The sequence below is a fragment of the Choloepus didactylus genome, chromosome 21 (genome assembly GCF_015220235.1).
Source record: "Choloepus didactylus isolate mChoDid1 chromosome 21, mChoDid1.pri, whole genome shotgun sequence".
NCBI classification, from domain to species: domain Eukaryota; kingdom Metazoa; phylum Chordata; class Mammalia; order Pilosa; family Megalonychidae; genus Choloepus; species Choloepus didactylus.
In genome coordinates, this window is record NC_051327.1 from 48613310 (window position 1) to 48637422 (window position 24113).

General features: G+C 44.0%; 1 protein-coding gene across 1 annotated transcript in view; it reads right to left on the reverse strand.

Moving 5' to 3' along the window:
* Positions 1-24113, reverse strand: part of LOC119517380 (katanin interacting protein) — a 185456-nt gene that overhangs the window by 93789 nt on the left and 67554 nt on the right. The window contains 1 exon segment of the mRNA XM_037813957.1: positions 4140-4410. Coding sequence (XP_037669885.1) covers positions 4140-4410 — 271 coding nt within the window.

Here is a 24113-nt window from a genome sequence, read left to right on the forward strand (position 1 = left end):
GACGGAGGATAGGGCCATGGGCTGGGGAATGTGGGCAGCCTCTAAAGGGTGGAAAAGGCAAGGCAAGGAATCCCTCCCGAAAGCCCCCAGAAGGAAAGCCGTCCTGCCAACACCTCGATTTTAGCCCAGTCAGACCTGCAGCGGATTTCCAACTCACAGAATTGCTAAATGTGCGTGGTTTTAAGTGTTTGTGGCAGTTTGTTCAGCAGCCGTAGGAAATGAGTATCTCCTGGTCCAGGGGAGAGCTCTGATGTTCACGTCACCTGTCTTGAGATCACAGGGCTAGGAAGTGATGCGCCCTTGACCCTTTATTCCCTGTCCCCCCCACCCTGCCTTTCCCTATTCATAAGAGGGTCCTCTAGAGACTAGCACAGAGATCGGCCTTGACCAAACAAAGCCTATTCGAGGATATTTTTAGGGCACCGAGGGACCCAGACTCAGAGTCCCCCTAGATTGGATCATCGTGGAAGGTGGCCTGGGATCCCCGCTGCTCTCATCTCCTACCACCCTCTGTGCTCTTCAGCCCCAACCACACTGGCCCTGTTTCTGTCCATCAACACTCAGCTGTCCCCCTCTTCAAGCCCTTCGTGCATGCAGTTCCCTCCTCCCAAAATGCTGTTCCTGGCTAAAGCATTGCTTCCCCTGAGGAAGCGTCTCTGACCGCCCCGGCTCACCCCCTCCCCACCCCACCCCAGCGTCCTGTTTTATAACCTTCACACCTCTTAAGACTGTTGGAGTTGCCGTTCTCTCCTCCTCCCTGAATTCCTAACTTGATCCATGAGCCCAGCGCTCCCCTTCCAGTTAGTGGGAAAATGATTTCTGCCTCTCCCTGTGCCCCTCACTCACTGCCCCTTGCTCACAAGGAGGCCATATGGGATTGGAGAGAGTAGGGAAGGGAGCAACCAAGGCTCAGCCCAGCCGCGACCTCTCTCCCCACCTTCCTCCCTCTTCCAGGAGGGAGTTATCCTCATGGCCCACAGCCCCCTCCCACCGTGCAGCTCTGCTGGCCTCTGGGTGGGGAGCTGTCTACCTCCGAGGGGACAGTACTGGATGGCAGCCACCAGCTATCATCAAGTGATAACTTGCCCTCCTTCTCTCAGAACCCTATGTCTATCATTCGTTTGTTTCACAACTTAGGAGAAGAGGGGGTTTCTTATTGGCTTCCCAAAACTCAACTATTGCTTTCTAACCTTTTCTGGTTTATTCGTTTAGCCTAATGGTTAAGTGGCTCTAGACTCAGATGGCCAGGTTTTCAATCCCAGCTCTGCCCCTTCCCAGCTGTGTGACCTTGACCAAATTACTTGATCTCTCTGTGCCTCAGTTTCCCCATCAGTAAAACAAGGATATTGATAGAACTTCCCTTGAGCTGGAGGCAAGGATTGAAAGAGGGGCCACGTGTTAAGCCCTTAGGTGCTGGTTTGGCTATATTATGGCCCCCAAAATGCCATTATCTTTGATGTAATCTTGTGGAGGCAGACATATTAGTGCTGATTAGATGGGAATCCTTTGATCGTTTCCATGGAGAGATGATTCAATCAACTGTGAGTAAAACATTTGATTGGATAATTTCCATGGAGGTGTTATCCTGCCCATTCAGGATAGGTGTTAATTGGATCACTGGAGTTGTATAAAGTTCACAGACAGAGGGAACTCAGAGCAACCGAGAGTGACATTTTGAAGAGGAGCTGTAGCTAACAGAGGACAAAATATCCCAAGAGCAACATTTTGGAGAACGCCATTTTGAAACGCAACCTGGGAGCAGGCAGACCCCAGCCAAGTGCCTTCCCAGCTAACATAGGTTTTCCGGACGCCAGTGGCCTTTCTCCAGTGAAGGTATCCTATTGTTGATGTGTTACCTTGGACACTTTATGGCCTTAAGACTGTAGCTTTGTAACCAAATAAATCCGCTTTATAAAAGCCAAATCCATTTCTGGTGTTTTGCAAAAGAGTAGCATTAGCAAACTGGAACATCTTAGCATGGTGCTTGGTACATGTTAAAAAGAAGGCAATAAATGGTGGCGATTATTCATTGTGCGTTTACGTGCAGTTTTCCCTGGTGAGTGACAGAGGAGAAGGAACTGGGCCTGTCTTATTCCTTTCTGACACCCCTGAACTAGCACAGTGCCTGGGGCATGACAGATGCCCAGTGAACGAATGAATGAACAGCCTGGAACCAAGTTCACCTTTTCCCGTTCCTGCTGACTATCCTCAAGTAAATGTTCAGGATTAGTTCAGAACTCCAATCCCATGCTATGGTCTGAGGAGACCTTCTAACAGGCCCTTCGAGCTCCTGCACACACCTCTCCATGGGAGCCTCTGCTGGGGCTGAAGGGCCGGCCAGAAGCTGCAGACTGAAGGGAACAGAGCAGAGCAGTGGCTGCAGAGCGGGTGGCACCGTGGTCACCACAGGGCCTGCCAAGCAGCCTGATTGTTAAGAAACGTAAAATGTCAAGAAATGGAAGTTCTCTCCTTTCACTTCCTGCCCCAGCGTCCCTCTCAAGCCATGCCTGTTTTCCAGTCGCTCTCCTTACGTGGCTGGGTCACCTGGTCCCCTGCATTGGGAAATGACTGTTACGTCCCCCATTTCCAGGAGGGAGGCTCAGTCCACCTCCTCACAGAATCCCCCTCCCCCCTCACCTCATGGAGAAAACGATGCTGCACACGTAAGCGTACCAACACGCCCCTGATCGCTGGGTGCTCCACCAGGCGGGCACAGCTCCTTCGTCTATTCGACAGGGATTTATTCGCTGAGAGGTTTGAATGTGCCAGGTGTAAGGCTTACACCGGGGATGTGGTGCAGAATATCAGCGGGTTGGGCCCTGGCAGAGCAAGACAACTCAACAAGCAGTTTGGGGTTGATGACACTAGTGCCTTGAAGACGTCATGGGGGGGCACAGGGAGGACACACCCACTCAGGGCAATGGTGGAAATGCAAAGATGTCTCAGAGGAAGTAGCCTCTAAGTGGAGACCTGCAGGAAGGCAGTTAGCCAGGTTCCAGGGCTAGGAGTGGAGGAGGAGAGGAGGAAATGAGGGGGTCTAGGCAGAGGGCACCACCCGAGCCAAGGTTTGGAGGTGAGAGAGCAATGTGGTAAGAACCTGCTGGAAGGACATGGATCCATCAACAAGAAAATGGCTGTGGATTTTCTAGGCTGCCTGAGTTCTCTTTCCTTAGGTTCCCTCGTGCTTCTGGTTGGTCCTGATATTTGATTAAAAATATGGCCACCTGTTAGCTGGCCACACTCAGTGTTGAAAGGAATGCACTTAGAATGGAGAAGGGAGGTACAAGTAGATACTAAGCCAGCCTGAGTCAAGGCTCGGGACCCCCAGGTCCTTCTGTCTTCCCCCTGAACCACCAATTGCTTTGCTCACACTACTTTCCAGGGTCTTCTCTGAAAAACCTCCTCCAGCCAGACAGCTGCTGTTTCTATCTGCCCAGCATCATTTACCCCTTTTTCAGATAATGACATCTTGCTTTTCCTTTGGAAACTACCCTTGCTGCACTATCAGTCCATGTAGTTTGGGTAGTGATGACCACACCCCTTAGTCTCACTGAATGGACTAGGCCAATCAGAGCCACAAAGATTGATTCGGAGACAGCACATGAGCCAATCTGGGATCAGGTGCCAGAACTGGGGATTTTGAGGAAAGAGAAATTTCCTAATGGGGTTGAAAAGTCAATCACTCAGATCAAGGCAATTCTGCCTCTATATGTAGAGAGCCTTCCTAAGAATGGCACCAACAGAAAGCAAGGCAGAGCTGAGAGGGAGGGAAGGAGGGAAGGAGGGGAGGGAAGGGAAGGGAAACGGAGAAGAGAGGAGGGATGGGGAGGGGAGGGGAAGGAAGGGGAGGGAAAAAAGGAGTCCTGATGATAGAGTCTGAGAATCTTGGTCCTGACAGTGCTACTGCCCAAGACTTTTCAACGATCTGAGCCAATAAAAAGCCCTTTTGTGTAAGCTAGTTTCCAGTAGGGTTCTGCCCCTTGTAATCAATAGAGACTTGACCGACATATCTCCGTGGCTTATGAGTCCAGTCTACCCAAAGCTGAATTCAAAAGACCACCGGAAGTTTAAGTCCTACTGTCAGACCTAGAGATGCAAAAGGTAAAGAAATGCCACATAAGACAAAAGACAGGGCTCACTTTGGGAAGCTGGGTTAAATTCCAGTACCACAAGGGTGTCTGGGCCTTGGGGAGGGCGTCTTCCTTCTGTCTCCTGGTCCTCAGGAACATCCTTCTGCACTGAGTCCCCACTGAAAAGAGGGGGGTCCTCCCCAGGGTGATCCATCAGTGCCTGGTTCTCAGGCTCGGGCTCAGAAAGTACATCTTCTTCAATTGAGTCATACTCGTCACTGGAGGAATTCTTTTGTTTCCTCTGCAGATTGACACCGAGCTCCAGGCTTTTTCTCAGCTCCTGCCAAAAGCCAAGAAGAAACTTGAAAAATAAAATATGGAACTTAAAAAAAATTTATTTGAAAATCAATCATTAGAAACAAAGAACCATTCCCACCAAACTAGCATTTACCAATCTCATGCCAACCCATCACTTTGAAGATGAAGAAACAAAGGGCAGGGACAAATGAGCAATGCTCTGGGCAGAGCAGTGTTTATAGTATTAACTGTGGTGTTTGTATACATGTGATGCCACTAAGAATGAGAGTGTGTGCGTGTGTGTGTGTGTGTGTACGTTTCTGTGTAATACATGATAAGGTTCTGGGGCCTGTTGAAATACACATGGCAGGGCCCCATTCCTAGAGTTTCTAATTCATTAAGCCCGGATGGGGCCCAAGAATCTGCATTTCCAACAAGGTGATGCTGACGTTGCTGGTTGAGCCACCATGCTTTAAATATGAAATCTGAAAGGGCTTCCAAGTGACCCTGAAATTCCCGATGGTGAAATGTCCGACAGATAGCTACAGGGGGCTGAACTGGGCATTGTAGGGTATTTAGCGGCATCTAAATGCCGTAACCTTTAGCACCGAACTATAACTGCTTGATCATTTTTCTCATATGTTCCTTTTGTCTCCATGAGACTGTAGAGTCCTTAAGGCCAAGATCTACACCGAGTTTGACCAGAAGATTTATCACCCAAACTGGGAAGCTTCTGAAATTGAAAAAGTGTCCTACTATGTTTACAAAGGGATAAAATGTATAAACTGGAACTGCCTTGGCAAACCAGGATGTTCAGTCAATCCAGCCATTCTACCCCCGTAGTCCCCACAATATCTAACATAGATCTGAGAAAATGAGAAGCAATCAATAAAAGTTTGCTGGGAGAACCAATAAACCTAAACATTGCTGTGGAAGGCTGAATAAGGGCTCCCCAAAGATGTCCACATCCCAAGTCCTGGAACCTGTGAACCTAAGGAGTGAGGAAGAAGTGGGGATCATGTAGAGAAAACCTTCGTCATCTTAGAGAGTACCTGAATCATCCTCAAAGACTGATGGTAGAAATAAGGGTGCTGAAGGCGCTGCCAGTGAGAGCTCAGGAGGAAATGAGGAGCATGCTGTAGAAAACTGAAGAAAAGGACATCCTTGCTGTAGCGGCAGAAGCTTAGCTGAATTGTGTCTCACAGTTATGGGGAAAACGGAACTTGGAAGCCATGAACTTGGATATGTAACTGAAGAGATTTCCGAGCCCAGCAAAGTGTGGAAGATGTGGCCCAGTTTCTTCTGGTTGGTTATGGTAAAATATGAGAAGAAAGAGGTAGATTGAGGGAATAACTGTTAAGCAAAAAGGAAGCAGGGCTTGATGATGATTTGGAAAAATTTCAGCCTATCCAGATTGCAAAAGATGGTAAAATTAGGGATTTACTGTCAGAAAAGAGTTGCCATAGAGCCAGAGGGTGTGGCTGGACAACCTTATACTAGTGCCTCCGAAGGATCCAAAGTTCAGGAGTATTCAGTCATGCAGAGGGTCATTTGAAGACGTTAGACATGTGGGAGAAGCTAGGAAGAGAGATGGGATTACTTAGGAAAGAATGGAGTCAATTCTAGATATATACACAAGAGATTCAAAAAGTTTTTGAGGATGTTATACCAACAGAAACACTGCTGGCTTGGGCTGAAAGGGACAGAAAAAGGACAAAATGAAGGAAGGCTGTCACGCTCTCCAAATTCTACAGGCAGGAAACAGGCTGGTAAAACTACTTGGCTGCCAACACAAGCTACCCTTCATGAAAACGGAAGGATGATTCCAAGGTGATGCTGGGGACCCAGAGGGCAGAGCCTCAAGTCACAGAGTATTCCCAGGCCTTGAAATCCAAAGGTGTGTGTCTGGCTGGATTTCAAAATTGCTTGGGTTCAGTGACTCTTTTCTTCCTTTCCTTTTCTCCCTTTTTAAGTGGCAATGTTTATAACTGGTACCCTACACCTGACCCACCCTTGTTTCCTGGGAGCAGATTAGCCTTCCAGTTTCATGGTTCCACAGAGGGAGAGCAATTTTGACCCAGGATGGATCAGACCTAATTTAGATGAGTTTGATGATGAGATTTGGAGCTTCTGAGCTGATGAGACTTGAGACTTCAGTTGATGTTGTAATGAGTTGAGACTCTGGGGGGCCTTGGGATGGGGTAAACATATTTTGCATGTGGGAAGCTGGAGAGCAGATTGTGGTAGGCCAAATAATGACCACCCCCAAAGATGTCTGCCATCCTTATCCCCAGGATCTGTGAATGTGTTACTGCACATGGCAGATAGGACTCTGTGGGTGGGATTAAGACAGGGACCTTGAGATGGGAGGATAGTCCTGGATTGTCTGGGTAAACCCAGAGTAATCACAAATGTCCTAAGAGGGAGCCAGGATGGTCAGAGTCAGAAGGAGAGGACGGAATGATGGAAGCAGAGATCAGTGAGAGGAGAGGATGCTACACTGTTGGCTTTTGAAATGGAGGAAGAGGCCATGAGCCAAGGACTGTAGGCAGCCTCTAGAAGCTGGGAAAGGCAAGGAAATAGATTCTCCCCTGGAGCCTCCAGAAGGCATATGATGATTTTGATTTTAGCCCAGTGAAACTAATTTAGACTTCTGACCTCCAGAACCATTAGATAATACATTTGTGTGGTTTTAAGCCATGAAGTTTGTGGTAATTTGTTATAGCAGTAACAGGAAACTACTACAGGTGTCTATCTTTCATGGCTTTCCCCTCCAAACTGAGTATCAATGAGATTTATTGACCAACTAGAATACTGCCTGGCAACCAGTAGGTGCTCAAGAAACAATGGCTGAATAACTGAGTAAATTTTGTTGGTGTCTGGGAGGTGGCTGGGAATGGGGGTAGAGGGCACCTACATACCCTGGAGGTAGTAAACAAGGACTCAGATTCCAGGCTTTCTCTTTATTAGCAATGTGACCCTAAGAGCATTCTGACATCCATAAAATGGGTCAACAAACCCCTGCCTCACTGAATTGTTTTAATAAAACAGTGATGCTCACCCGGGGGCAATTTTGGCCCCAGGGGACATTTGGCATGACTCAAGGCAGTTTTTGTTGTCACAACTAGTGGAGGGTGCTACTGGCATCAGGTAGATAGAGGCCAGGGTTGCTGTTAAATATCCCACAATGCCCAGGACAGGCAGTTGCCCACAACAAAGAATTACCCAGCCCCAAATGTCAACAGTGGTGAAGTTGAGAAACCCTGAATTAAAGGCAGTGCCTATTTATCAGTGACACTGGAAAGGACAACAATGAGGTCTCTTAACTGAGTGTATGGAGATGGTCCATGCGAACCCCACAGAAGCCGAACTGAAGGCAGGGCTCCTGTCTTCAAACTCTGGCTGTGCTGGGTTGTTAGAGGGTCATCAGATTTACTGCTTCTCCATCGGGAAACACAAGCTCCCGCGTGGCCTGCTATTTAACAGCGATTTCCGTGATTGTAAAGCTACTAATCCTTTACAGCAGAATAATGCTCTGTACAAAACATTTTCAATTCCTTCTCTTCTTTGATCCCCACAATAACTCTGTAAGATAGGCAGGTAGAGTAAAACCCTGTGATAACATGAATTTGGTTGAAACAGGATAGGCTGTTGGCCTCTGTCCTTGACCCAACCTCAAACAGGGTCAGCTTAAGTTCTTATTTCTGCAGGGGTGGCGGGCAAGACTGGATGAGTAAACAGTGGGCAAATCCCTCTCTCTGCTTCTACAGTGTTCTTCTTGTCCAGTTGCTGTGGATGGAAGTGATAAAATAGCTGCCATCAAGCTGGATGATATTCCTAGCTGGGAGACTGCTGTCATTGTCCTCACTGATACCTGAGATAGAGTGGAGCCACCAAGCTGGTACCAATGACAGCCAGCTCCAGGGGGGATCTGGATAGAGTATTAGGGACCCCCAAACTCCTGACTGGCTGAGTTGGCTTTCTCTGTCTCTTCATTACCTACACAGAGGTGCGACCCCACAATTTAAGTGATTGAATTTAGGGGGTCCCCCCAAGTTGGGGGATTGGAACCTAGAGTCATTAAGCTGGTCTGACTTCTCACAGCTGTTAAGTGGCAGAGCCAGGCCTTCTGCTCTCAGCTCCTGCTCGCAGCTCCTCTAGATTACCCACACGGGAAAGAGTCTCCCTCGCTGTCTGTCGTGGTTCAACCAAAAGGGAAGATGATCTGGCAACAACCGTGTGTTAATTTATTCATGAATGCATGTGTGCTAAGTGCGCTGTATTGAGGGCTGAGGTAAGAGTCAGGTGCAAGCTGGCAAGACCTTCACCTTTACCAGAGTGTACAGTGTGTTGGGGGAGACAGGTGATCAGTGCAAAAAAAAAAAAACAAACAAACAAGCATTTCAGACGTGGCCAGGACTGTGAAGGAAAGACCCTGGATGCCGGGATGGAGAGTGATTGGGCTGAAGGACCCTTTGATCAAAGATAGAGAAGGTGGGGTGAGTGTCTGGGGCAAAAGCATATCAGGCAGAGGGGCAGCAGTGGTGATGGCCGAAGCAGAAGTGGCTGGAAGGTGGTACATGAACGACAGGAGGGCAGGCAGCAGGCAGGGGACAGATGCACAAAGAAAAGCCACAAAGCAGGGTTAAGTAGAGATACATTATCTGATTTCTGTTACTAAAAAATTACTACGGCTGTTCGGCAGCAAGTGGATTTTGAGAGGCAGCACCAATGTGGAAACAGGGTGAACGGCTGCAGCCATGGGAGCAGGTGAAAGATGGAGGTGGCAGCAGAGGTGGGGACAGGGAGATGGCCTGGAGATATATTTTGGAGGCAGAGATGACAGAAATTGCTGACTAGAAATTAACAATGTTCTTGCCCTTTGATCCAGCCCTTCTGGAAATTTATCCTTTAGCCTTAAATATACAAAAATCACTGAGGCATCATTTATAACAGAGAATGAGGCAAATATTCATCAATAAGAGACTGGTTAAATAACTAGTAGAGCAGGTGTTGATGGAGCCCCATGGAGCCCTACAAAGAAATGGGGCAGATCCTGTGTACTTGGTCTGAAAGCTATTAAGATGTACGTTCAACCACATTCAAATATATACGTTACTAGAATAAAAATTTTAAAAAAATGAAATATAAGACCATACAACACAAACAGGGAACCCAAATGTAAGCCATACTAGTTAATAGTATGATGATAATAATATTCTCTCATCAATTGTAACAAAATGTGCCACATTAATTCAAGGTGTTATAGAGGGAGGGATGAGGAGGGGTACAATGGGAACTCTGTATTTTCTGTAGGATTTTTCTGTAAACCTACAACTTTACCAATAATAAAAAAAAGATGCATGTTTAAGTAAAAAAGAAGCACATTGAAAAATGTACATATAGTATGAACCCAATTTAAAAAATAATTATTCATTTTTATGCATATATACATGTATGGGTGCATATATGCATACAAAAAGTCTGGAAAAAACAGGCACCAAGCTATTACTAGTGTTCTCTCTGGGGTATCATTATGGGAGACTTTCATTTCCTGCTTTTAAAAACATTTTTATTAGAGGTATGTGTCGACTTTTGTAATTAGAAAAAAAATTATATATTTCTGTTTAATGTTTAAACCTTGTCCCTCACTCCTGAAAATAATAAATTCCCCACGGGAGCAGTAGAGAAGGGTGGTGTGGATGACCCCAGATAACTAGTTATCTGGAAAGTCACTGACCTCTACCCCCTGAACACAGCTTGTCCCCAAAAGAGTGACTCAGAAAGCGACAGCAGGACTTGATGTCAGAAGACAACAGAGCGGAATGTCCCTAAATCAGGAGTGGTGCATCCAGTCAAGAGGCCCAGATTTACAGGCATGGGTCACAGATTTCCATCAGGAAGAGGCCCAGGGACGAGAGCAGCCAGGAACCCTTCTCCAATGAACACTCCCTGATGCCAACAATCCAGACAATGAAGGGAGAAACCAAAATGAAGAATGGAGAAGTGGTGGCAAAAGGTCTAAATGGTGAATATGAAGCCATTTAAGTATTGAATAAATACTAGACAATCATGCACTTTAGGGTTACAAACCAGAACGCAATGCCATAAACCCTAGCCCAGGAGCTATGACTTGGCTAGCAAATGTCAGGGGAAACCCCTGCTCTCATTTTCCATAGCAGGTAATTAATTCAAATCCATCTCAAATGGAAACCTCGTTTTTAAAAAAAACAGCGACTTCCACCTCTTGATAGTTTTTCAGAATTTATTAAATGGATGGATATTTTAAGAAATAATATCTTTTATGATAGAAAATTTGAATTTCAATAATCTCTCCTGTTTCAATTTGGCTTCTTTTTCTACTGTTAAGTTAATGAGAATTTAAGTGTCAATTTAATTTACAAAATATATACTTATATAAAAAGAATCCTCAATTCTTCATGGCTGGTACCTTCTTCTCCAAGGAAAATAATGCATTTGCCTACATCGGGCGAGCAAACGTAAGGTATCTAGGTCCTTATAAAGCCCACATGATTGAAAACCATCTGTTCCAGGGCCAAAGGGGAGAGGAAGTAAGCAGCCACACTCCCCGGAAGAAGCCCTCCACTACGTCTCCATCCGGGAAGATGAGGACCTTGGGGGTTGGTTGCTTTGAAAGCCAACCTGCCCCTACTTCAAAGGGATACCGTGCTGAGAGCTCAACCAAGTTCCTTTGAGGCTGCCATCCAGAAATCGCTCTTGGAAAACTGACTTCATAAGCTTTGCTTTAAAACCTTGTTCTATTCCATTTCAATGCTGAGTGCTTAAAATGGTAAGTTCAAGCCCTTCCGACAGAAAGCCCTCTGCCCTGGAGACCAGGCTGCAGACGCTGCAGGTGGAGAGCAGATGGCAAGGGCTGCACACAGAACGGCTGGCTCATTAGAGAGCCAGGGGAAGCGGAGAGGCCTCTGTGTAGTTAAAGGCTTGAAGGGGAATTGCTGGGAGAAGCCCTGACTAAAATGTAGCAGGGGTTGGTTGATGGTCACTGGGTTAGTGCCTATGAGCCCAATCCTCCTCTTTCTGCCAGGTTAGGAGAAGACTGGAACTGAGGTGATCGTAAAACATGAAATGTTTTCAATGAAGCTAACAATAACTATAAACAGGAAAAACAAAAATAACCACCACAGTTCTAGCCTCTACTGATTATTAAGCTTTCGCTATGTGCCAGACATTGAGCTAATGCTTTGCCTGTCAGCTCATTTCAGCCTCCCATTTGGTCTCCTCATTTTACAGGCCCAGGACATGTCAGCCACCAGCTCCAGGTCACACAGTGAGTAGGGGCAGAGCCAGGGTTCGAGTGAATGACTTACTCCAAAGTCCAGGCTCTCGACCATGTGACCACGTTATTCCCTGCCTGGTGGCGACACCTTGGAAGCCAGTGGTCCCTAGAGCACGTGTGATGTGGTAGTAGCGAAGCATTAAACCTGTAAGTGCACTTAGAAAGGGGAATGGGCTCCAGGCCAGGGATCTGTGCCCAATTCCAGCTGCCCTGGGCCCCCAGGCGAATCGCTGAGCCTCAAGCCCCAATTTCGAATGTGGGACAATGTACCCTGACCACCTTAGAAAATTGAGATGGCAGAATATTCCTTTCTCTGTTTCAGATCCGACTGATTTTGCCTACAGGAAGCTTGGAGATGTGGTCTATAAGGCCACAATTGATACATTTAAACAGTCCACAAGAGGAAACAGCAGACTCTGGAGCAGGCGTCACTAAGTGGCAACCAGAAAGGCCAAACCCTGCCACCTCCCCTCCTCCCCTTTCCTGACGCCCGCCACATGTCTCTCATCGAGCTGGCAATTTTATAAATTGGGATTTGAATGCCTTTAGTCGGGCACACACCATTAGTTCCAATAGCTCCTACTAACTCAGATTGCCCTAAATGAGCCATTTGACATGTTGATTTTAACCTGCCCAGCCCCCAAAGGTTCTTGTACCCTGCCTTGAAGGGTAAGTTAACTAATTTGTTCTTTTTATCATTCATTCACTTATTCAACAAATACTTAGTGTTGAATATATTTGCCCCCATAAGCAGATCTGACTGCTAAGTTCTAGGGACAGAGGAACAAGACAGACAGGGTCCCTGTTCTCATGGAATTTAGAATCTGGACACAAAGATAGCCATTCCACAAGAAATTACAAGTGCGAGTGTCAAAAACCCAAACCTAGAGTTTGCCAGCCCACGCCCCAAATCCGGTGGCTCCTAGATCACAGACTGTCCATAAGAAAGTGATTTGCTTCCTAACTTTAAGGTCCACTCTGTGAATGTTTAAAATCACATTCCCCTACATGGATCCTGATGGAACTATGGCTGGGAAATTTGAGTTATATGTGAGCTACAAATACCTAATGTTTTTAGTTTTCTGGTACTTGGATTTTCCTTTAGCAATTTTCATTCAAGGCTACATTTATTTATGAAGTACTCAGGAGCATCATTATGAAGAAAATGGAATGATCCACGAGAAAGAACACTGGACTCGAGGAGGAGATGGGCACTGGAGATTTGCCTCGACCATTTCCTGGCTGGGTGGCCCTCAGTGAATCCCTCAGCATCTCGCCGTGCCTCAGTTTCCTTACCTGGCACGAGAGTTCTACCACTTGTCCTGCTCGGAGCACGGGGCTGTTCGACATAGACAGGAATAGATAGGAAATTGGATAAGGATGGCAGAAGAGAGCAAAACAACAAAGAATGCTACTGGCTGACTAGAAATTTTCAGGAATCCCTGAAAGACAGCAAGCAGAGATCAAGAGGCCAAAGCATGGGTAGTAAATTTTCCATGGAAATGTGTAAGTGCCTGTGTGTGTGTGTTTGTGCTGTGTGCTTGTGTGCTATGTGTTTGTGTGTTTGTGCATGTGTGTTTGTGTGCGTTGATTCATGTGGTGTTTACGCATGCACGTGTGTGTAAGGGGAGCTGAGTCCAGAGTCAAGAATGAGTGAGAGGAAATCTCTTTAGCTAAGCCAACTTGGCAGGTGATCTCACCGTCCTCCCCCCTACATGGGATCTGACTCCCAGTAGTGTAAATCTCCCTGGCAACGCAGGATATGACTCGCAGGGATGAACCTGGACCTGGCATCATGGGATTGAGAACATCTTCTAGACCAAAAGGGGGATGAGAAATGAAAAAATAAAGCTTCAGTGGCTGAGAGATTTCAAATGCAGTCGAGAGGGCACTCTGGTGGACATTCTTACACACTATACAGATAACCCTTTTTAGGTTTTAATGTACTGGAATAGCTAGAAGTAAATACCTGAAACTGCCAGACTCCAACCCAGTAGCCTTGACTCTTGAAGACAATTGTATAACAATGTAGCTTATAAGGGGTGATAGAGTGATTGTGAAAACCTTGTGGATTACATTCCTTTTATCCAGTTAATTGATGGATGAGTAGAAAAATGGGGACAAAAACTAAATGAAGAATAGAGTGGGATGGGAGGGATGATTTGGATGTTCTCTTTTCCTTTTATTTTTTATTCTTATTCTTATTCTTTCTGGCATAAGGAAAATGTTTAAAAATAGATTGGGGTGATGAATGCACAACTATATGATGGTACTATGAACAGCTGATTGTACACCACGGATGATTATATGGTATGTGAATATATCTCAATAAAACTGAATTTAATTTAAAAAAATAAAAAAAGAATGAGTGAGAGGAAGCCTAGGGACTCATGGGGGAGCTATTTTTTAGGCTGCAGACCCCTCCCAGCTAAGTTAAGTAAGAGGCTGCAGAGGTGGTCTCTCACAAGCCGGAGCCCTCGGTGTGGGAGCTCGAGCAGGAAGGCAGAACCTGGAGGAGAAGCTAAGCCACACAGCTGTCAGGGGCATGTTCTACTCCGACCCCACAATCACTGTGCTCATGTGACATCAAATAGAACAGGAAGAGGAAGTGGGATTCACAGAAGACAAAGAACGACCAAACACCTGGGGAAAATCAACACCCTGAAAGTTGGGTATCAAATTCAGTTAAAAGAACTAACACCCAATGAAAGACAGTTAATAAAATAAAGTGAGGAAGACTTTAGAATACAGCAAATTAATATCCCTGGAAAGATTTAAAAAGATATTTCATCCATGAAAAAGAAACAACTAGAGATCTTTAAAAGTTTTTAATTTTATCATTGACATTTTTAAAAAGATAAACTAAATAGCAGAGAGCTAAAAGGTGACTATTAAGTGTGCTAGAAAATCAAGCCAAATAATATTATAAGAACATAGCATAAAAGGACAAAAAGAAAAGTATGAAAGAAAAATTAAGAGATTGGAAGGACTGTTCTGGATCAACACTTGTCCGTCAGAAGCCCTAGAGGATACAAAAGAGACAATGGAGGAGGAAAATAATAAATGAAAAATTTCCAGTGCTAAAGAACAACCCAAGGCTTCAGATCGAAAAGATCCATCTACTGCTTTAAATGGGGCAAAGATATTGATACTGACATATTCCTATGGCTAAAAGGTACACTCTATCAAAAACATCTTGATTCTTTATGTGCACAACAGAGTTTTGAAACATATAAAACAAAAGCAGAGGAACATGAGGGAAAATGGACAAATTCACAGAAATCAACCAGACCACAAAAACCAAAAATTAAGTGGGAATCTAGCAGAGTGGGTTTGTTAATGAGCACAAGAATTTCTTGGGAGGCTTATTAGAAATGCCTGCCTCCCCTCCCTCTGGCAACGATTCTGATTTTGTCTGTTTTTTTGGAGCATGAGAATTCACATATTTAATAAGCAGCCCAAGTGATTCTGGTACAGGTGGTCTGGGACCATATTTTAATAATCACTGGGTTAAATAACACAACTAAATGTTTGATTTAATAGATATGTTGGGAACTTTGTACCAAAAAAAGAATGCATACTCTTTTGAAATATCTATGGAGCATTTATAAAAGTGATCTGGTAGACCACAAACAAAAAGTAAATAAATTCCAAAACCCAGAAATCAAGCAGGCCATTCTCTAACCATAATGTAGTAAAATCAGAAATTAACACCAAAGGATAGCAAACAAAACAAAAACAGACCAAAAAACTCTATTTAAAAAAAAAAAAAAAACTCTTCTATAAATCTTGGGTTGGTGGGGGGGAGGTGGTGGGGGTTGGACAATAAAACCATACACCAATTAGAAATAAAAGATGAAAAAAAGCACTCCATAGCAAAATTTGTTGGATGAGGACAAAGCAATATTCAGAGGAAAACTTATAGCCTCAAAATTGATATCTTAGAAAACAAGGCTGAAGATAACTGAATTAAGCATTTAACTACAGAATCTGGATTACAGGAATGGAGGACTGAGGGAAGGGAATCATAGCAATAAATTCAAACAAAAAAGTTTAGGGAAGGAATTAATAACTTATGAAACAATAAATGGATGAAAGTATATACATTCAATAATACTAAAAGTTGGGCATGGTTTGGCTGGATAGATGGAGAGTGCTTTTCATATTTTTCATATTTAGTTTACTTCTGAATCGTGAATCTTTTAAAATCAGAAAGCATTCATATATTAGATGTTGTACAAAAAGATCAAAACTAATGTGAAAATATCTAAGAAATTCTAAGTAGGCTATACATGCAAGAAATAAAAAAAAGATTATTTATTCCAAAGATTGACTCAGAGGTCATTCTTTATTTTTATCTAGTTTGAAAATCTAGTAAGTCTGATACCATCTGGAATCTTCCCTTGCAGAAGCAAGGATCACCATCGCTCTCGTTTCCGAACCTGCAATTTGTGGGCATTTAGTGCTTGCTCAGCATCATTCCACATAAACCATTCAAACTCATCACTGAAGTATTCCTGCTCCGATGGCTTCATTGCTGTCTGCCCCCACCCCTTGCCCAGGGCCCAGTCTAGTGCCACCAGCCAGACTGTCCAGCTGGGCATCTCTGGGTGCATTCGGGACACCACGCCTCTGATGGTTGTGGGTACCAGAGAGGCTAACTCAAGGGCCACTGGGAAGGAGCAAAGCCTCTTCCTTCTCTTGCTGGGAACTGACAAGGCCTTCATTGTCTAAACCAGACGTTGCAAGCTGGTGGCTTGTGCAGGCCAAATCCGTCCAGCAGGTATATTATTTTTGACCCATGGAAGATTTTGAATGTTACCAACATTAAAAAAAATCAGGAGAAATCCAACACAGAGAAATCACAAAGAGAAGCCAGAAGTCTGGCATCTCTTACAACTAGAAAGCCTGGCCACATCGGGCCTGCATTTTCACATGGTAACATCAGCTGAGCTGTGCAGAGATGTTCCCAGCAGATCCTGCCACTCCCTACTATGCCCTCCTACTAGAGGCCGTGCACTCCCAGAGCTGTTGCTTGTTGCACTTGCCTCTGTCACTCAGGTGATACAAAATATTCTTTGCAATGAACATCATGTCCCAGAAATTCCAATGTTGCAGAAGCCAAACATCTTCCAAACTGACTCTCCTACCCCCAGCAGCACAAAAATTCTTTGTCAGATTGTGTGACCTGATTCATAGTTTGGAAAATATAGTCACTGTAATTAAAACTCAGGGATGGGATGACTGATCCTGTGTGGGCTGGCCAGGGCGCCTTACCAACCACTTGTACCACTCACTCCACTCTCTCACACATTCACTCACTCATTCAATCACAATTACTCAATGCGCTTCCTTAACAACAATTTATCTGCAAACCAACTCGGTGCTAGACACTGTTCTAGGGACAAGAAAGACAGCAGGGAACAAGAAAAACCATGTCTCTGCTACTATGAAGCTTACACCTGGGTGGGGAAGGGTGTCTCAAGTCCTAAATGTCTAAACTGCCTGTCACCTATGGAAATACAGCCCTTGGATGAGTGGGGGCTCCATGAACTAGCTAAGTATCTTCTATGCTTATGGATTCTGTGGCGCAGGGAACAGGGTCTTCCCATCAACTCTACCTAGGATTTACAATTTCAGAGCTAAGCAGGCACGGGAAATATGGAATATCAAATCCATCCCTTCTTGTTACAGAGGAGGACATGGAGGCCCCACAGAGTTTATTTCCACAAATAAATAAACCCCAATTTAATAAAAAAAGCCCAAACTACCCTCTCAGCCACTTGCTCTTTCTACTCCCTAAAAGAGGAGTCAAAAGCTCCAACATCTTCAGAAGCTAGGATGGTAATGAAAAACGGTGCGTCTCAGGGTCCACAACAGGGAATGGTGGGGGCTGCATGGTTCAAATCAGGTTTTCTAATTTGAAATAAGACAGCAATAACAATGATCACCGAATGACACCTGGCTGAACAACAAACAACAGGACGTGCCTATGAGCTGAACCTGGCCCTGGCCAGGTCCCCTCATATCCCCCACTGTATTCCTCTCCTTATTTTCTCTAAAGATTAGCAAGTTTTTTCAAGTCAGAGCTAATAAGAAAGCCTCTCCTGCATGCCTCATTTTCCCGAATTTTTTTTCTCCCAAGTTTCAGACATATTTCGGATGTGACTAAAGTGAGAAAAACCAAATATGAAGGATGCATATTCATTTTCTTAATATAATAATGACTAGATATAACAACACAAAATTAATTTTTAGTAATCTGAAATTTGCCTCTTGAAATGCCAAAAACCTAAATGTCAAATTAATTTTATATGAAACGATTTCTAAAATATAGCAAGACTTCCTTGTCATCTTAAAAGAGTAGGTTGAACATAATTTAGCCTTTCTCTTGATACTATTGGCCAATACTCTGGGTGGAAATTGACCTGTAATAGAGGAGATGCTGTCAGGAACTATTATGCTCTGGTGTTTTTTGTTTGTTTGTTTTGTTTTTTGTTTTTTACCCTACTACCTTTCATCTATCATTTTTTTTCAGTGAACTCATCTCTCATCCAAATATCCAAGTGTACAAGAGAGAGTTTTGAAGACACCTCATCTTCAACCTCTCCACTCTCCACTCCATACCTTTCCAGCCTTGGTGAACCTATGTTTTTTATTGTTGGTTTGGTTTGGGTTTTTTTTTGTTCATTTGTTTTACTTTTCAGTTATCTTTATTTTGTATAATGTAAAAGAGATTTTAACTTGGAATTTTTTAAACTCTCTGTTTTTTCTTTTATAGTCCCCAAATCCAAGCCACAAAGTCCAAAGTTTCTCAAAAACTTTGTTTCCCTTGGAAGTGTAATCTCCAAGCCTTTTGGTTTTGAATCACCCAGGAGTTCTTCTGTTAAATGATGTGCTACAGTGAATTCTATTGTAGACGATGAACTATAATTAATAGTACAAGTATAAGAATGTTCTTCCATGGAGTATAACAAATGTATGACACTAATACAAGGTGTTAATAACAGGGTAGTATATGGGAAAAATACACCTAATGTGAACTATGGATGATAGTTAACAGTACCATTTTAATAATCTTTCATCAATTGTAACAAAGGTAACTACTGTTAAAAAAATAGCGCAATTATAAAAAAGTGCTATCATCAATTATAATGAATGTTCCACACCAATGCAAGGTGTTGATGGTGGGGTGTAAGAGGGAATCTTCTACTTTATGTATGATTGTTCTGTAAACCCAAAACTTCTCTAATAAAAAAAAAAGATGTGCTATCTCACATCTACAAATTTAATTAGCTTAAAAATTAGACCTAAAAGATATGTGTTTTAAACCAATATCCCAAATATGATTCATATGGATGTCAAATTTTGAACCATAGCTCTATACTATCAGCTCTTTTCCTCCCCTCTGATTAGATAAAGTCATCTATCAATTTTGTCAGAAAAGTAAGACTTTTTTTGCTGTTGGTGTCACTGATCTTTTCCTTAGAACTGCGGCTCTCAAACTTTGCTGCAAGTTATAGTCATGTGGGAGCTTAAATAAAAGCAGCAACATGTGGTACTTTGAAGTTGTTACAGACCCCAGAAAAGATCTTGTTCTTCTAAGTAATCCATTCCCCTGGGTGTGGATCCATTGTAAGTAGGATCTTAAGTTAAGATGTGACCCACTTCATTCAGGGTGGGTTTTAATCCTCTTACTGGAGTCCTTTATAAGAATCAAATCCAGAGAGAAAGACAGAAAAGCTGAGTGAGAAGCAGCCAGAAGCTGAAAGCAACAAAACCCAGGTAAGAAGGACCAGCAGGCACCAGCCACGTGCCTTGCTGTGTGTGTGGCAGAGGAGCCCCAGATCGCTGGTTGCTGGTCTTTGGGGAGAAAGCATTGCCCGCCGATGCCTTGATTTGGACATTTTCATGGCCTCAGAACTATAAACTTGTAAGTTAATAAATCCCCATTGTAAAAGCTAACCCATTTCTGGTATATTGCATTTCGGCAACTTTAGCAAACGAAAACACAATGCCTGGGCCCAAAATGGAATTAGAATTAGGACCTCTGGGTGGTATGATCTGCATTTTTAATTTAATTCTATTTTACTTTTTAATTTTAAGATAACTATAGACTCACATGCTACTGTAAGAAATAATACATAGAGATTCCATTTCCCCTTCACCTATTACCCCCCATTTTTAGTACAATATCAAAACCAGGAAATTGATGATCCTACTTTTAACTAGGTCTCCTTTTTCATTTTTTCTATCTCTTCTCTTGCTGATGTTTCACTCTTATCAAAGCAGCTCATCTCCTCTTTAAAAGGCTAACAGTCCATTCTTCCTACCTCCTTTTTGAACATTTTATTTTGAAAAAATGTAAAACCCACAGAAAAATTTTAAGAATAATAAGTATAATGAACACCCAAATATCCTTCACATAAATTCACCAATTGGTAATATTCACCACATTTCTTTACCCATCCTTCTGTGCTGGTTTGAATCCCAATGAAGACTATGTTCTATCCTAGAGTAATTTGGGCAGATAATAAAAAATATATTTACAGGCTCCCCCTCCCCAGCCCTGAGGATCTGGGGGAAGGTGTGGATGTGTTGGACATCCTCACCTGGACTGGTGTTGATGTTGTCACAAACATTGGGATTGGTGGTTTGATGTGCTGAGCCCTCGATCATGGGACTTGCCCTTATGAAGCTTGTTACCGCAAAGGAGAGTCTAAACTTGCATGTAGTTGTACCTAAGAGTCTCCCCCTGAGTACCTCTTTGTTGCTCAGATGTGGCCCTCTCTCTCTCTAACTGAGCCATCTTGACAGGTGAACTCGCTGTCCTCCCCGCTACGTGGGACCCGACTCCCAGTGTTGTAAATCTCCCTGGCAATGCAGAATATGACTCCCGGGGATGAATGTGGACCTGGCATCGTGGGACTGAGAGTATCTTCTTGACCAAAAGGGGGATGCAAAATGAGACGAAATAGTTTCAGTGGCTGAGAGATTTCAAATGGAGTCGAGAGGTCACTCTGGTGGACATTCTTATGCACTATATAGATAACACGTCTTAGGTTTTAATGTATTGGAATAGCTAGAAGTAAATACCTGAAACTACCAAACTCCAACCCAGCAGTCTGGACTCCTGAAGATGATTATATAACAATGTAGATTACAAGGGGTGACAGTGTGATTGTGAAGACCTTGCAGATCACACCCCCTTTATCTAGTGTATGGATGAGTAGAAAAATGGGGATAAAAACTAAAGGACAAATGGGGTGGGATGGGGGGATGATTTGGGTGTTCTTTTTTCACTTTTATTTTGTATTCTTGTTCTGGTTCTTTCTGATGTAAGGAAAATGTTCAGAGATAGATTGTAGTGATGAACACATAACTATGTTATCATACTGTGGACAGTGGATTGTATACCATGGATGATTGTATGGTGTGCGAATGTATTTCAATAAAACAGAATTAAAAAAAAAAAAAGACTATGTTCTTTTAATCCACTCTTGTGGGGGCAGACCAATTGTGGGTGGGATCTTCTAATTAGGTTGTTTCCATGGAGATGTGGCCCACCCAATGGTGGGTGGGATCTTTTGATTAGATTATTGCCATGAAGGTGTGACCCCGCCCATTCAAGGTGGGTCTTAATTAGTTTACTGGAGTCCTTAAGACAGCTCAGGGGCTGACACAGACCCAGCGGCTTGGAGATGCAGACAGAAAGATGTTTGGAGATGTCAAGCTAAGAGACGAAGGACAGAGTTCACCCCAGAAAAGCTAAGTGAGAACCCACAGATGCTTAAAGAGAAAGCCATTGGAATCAGAAGCTGAAAGCAATGCAACCTGGGATCAAAGGACCAGCAGACACCAGCCAAGTGCCTTCCTAGCTGACAGAGGTGTTCCAGATGCCATTGGCCTTTCTTCAGTGAAGGTATCCTCTTGTTGATGACTTAGTTTGGACACTTCTATGGCCTTAGAACTATAAATTTGTAACCTAATAAATCCCCTTTATAAAAGTCAATCCATTTATGGTATATTACATTCCAGCAGCTTTAGCAAGCCGAAACACTTTCCCACTCTCTCATTCTTTCCCTATGTATACATATTATTTATTGTTTTGCTGAACCAGTTATGCATAACTTGTGGACATCATGACTCCTCCTCGCAGCATACTTCAGCACGTATCTCCTGAGAACAAGGACTTTCTCTTACCTAACCCCAGTATAATGATCAAAAGCAGGAAACTTAACATTGGCACAATACTACTATCTAAAATGATATAGCCCACTCTCAGATTTTGTTAATTATCCCCAAACTATCTGTGGTAGATTGAATTATGTGCCCTAACACTGACATATTCTTAATCTTCATCTATGTTCCTGAATTGTGAACCCACTGTAAAAAGGACCTCTGGAGACATTATTTTTAGTTAAGGTATGGCCCAACCAAATTCATTCATGTTCCCAGAGATCTTGCAAAGAGAAGAAACCGGAAGCCAATGGTTGGTGACAGACACGAGAAAGCTGGAATTCAGGGCAACCAGAAGAGCAGACACAAGGAAAGGGAGCTTACCATGTGACAGGAAGCAGAGATGCAAGCCAAGGAACCCCAAGGATTGCGGCAAGCCAGCACCAGAATCTTACAGACTTCAAGGAGAAAGCCTGGCCTTGCTGATGCCTTGATGTTGGACTTCAAGCTTCCAAAACTGTTCTCGTTGTTTAAGCCAACTCACTGTGTGGCATTTGTCATAGCAGTCTGGCAAGCCAAGACACTATCCTTACATTTGTAGCAATCTTTTTCCTAATCCAGGATGTCACATTGCATTTAGCTGTTCTATCTCTTTACCCTCTTTTAATCTGGAACAGATTCCTAGGCTTTCTTTGTCTTTCATGCCAATGACATTTTTTGCAGAGTCCAGGTCAGTTGTTTGGTAGACTGTGCCTCAGTTTGGGTCTGGCATATTTTTGAAAAGCATTTTTTAATGAATGTTCTCAGCTAGGGATTCATCAGGGAGATATTCTGCTGAGGAGAGGTCCTCTTTTTATAACTGTTTGAAACACTGTAAGGCATCACTGATGGATGGCCACCTCTGAATACTTTGCTCCCAGGCAGAGCATCAATTATATTCACAACCGACCGTATACCTTTGGAGAGCCAGGCACTTTCGGAAGCAAAAACCTGCCAGTGCAAATTCCCAGCCTGCGATTTTTCCTTCCAAAGAACACAGAGTCATTGAGTTGGGCTTCCCATCCCGGCTCTGAGGCCTGGGCCAGCCATGGCACTTCTCTAGTGCTCTGTTTCCTCCAACTATAAAATGAGAATGAAAATCCTTCACTCTCGGCTCACAGACCTAATGTGTTGATGGTTGTTACACCCTCAGCACGCTACCTGGCACTCAGGAAGTGCTCGTTTCACGTGAGCTTTTGTTATTTAAAAAAATAACCTCGTTAAATACAATCTCTTGTGTGTTGCTTTAAACCTTCTGGTGGATAGGTCAGAGGTTTTTTGCTGTTCATGTGTGCCGCTTTACCAGGGGTAAATGACGAATCTCACATGGGGCCCCTGCCAGGGCCCAGCTGTTTGGCGGCAGAAAAGATTCTGGCTCTTCACGGGTGGGATGCTGAAAACTGAGCTTACCATTACATCCTGAGTAGTTAAGAGGATCCTTTCTTTGTCGGTATTGCTTGGAGGGTCAGGATGTCCACGTGTGTTCAGAAGAGAGAAGCTAAACTCGCAGGGTGCAGTGCTAGTGGGAGACTTGGCATCCTAGGGACAAGCACACAGAACTGGGCCTGGTGAAGGCAACTTCCTGTTCCCGACACCCTCGCCTGGGCTTCGTCTTCCCTAGTGTTCTCCCTGCCTCCCATCTCACTCCTCACCAAGTCATTCTCTGCTCTGCCCCCACAGCAGGTCTGAGGGTGCCCATCCCTGCTTTACAAATGCCACCGCAGTCACACAGGTGGTACATGGACCAGGATTCAAACTCAGGCTGCCAACTCCCAAAACAGGTGCCCTGAGCTTGTCGGACTCCACAGTGGCTGAGCACTGGTAAGGACAGATGGTCATGACACATTGTTGATGATATGCCCCAAAGTGGGATCTCCAAGTAGTAGGTATGGTACAATCCCATTTATGTTAAAACACAAATAAAAAAGAAAAACAAATGACACTCAAAGGTTATTCGTATGGTAGCCCCAAACAGCAGAAGCACCCAAACAAAGGAACTGCCCTAAAAGCGATGCCTCATCATTTAGTCTCGCCACTGAAATTAATGAAGGGCGATGGAAGGGATTTGTGGCAGAACCCTGCCTGGGGTGGGGAGGTGGCTATGACACCAAGGGATGCTTGGCCGGGGATGTCACCACCACCCAGTCCCCACAGTGCAGACAGGGTGGGTGAGCTGTGACGGGCGAATGGCAAACCTGCGGGGAACACGT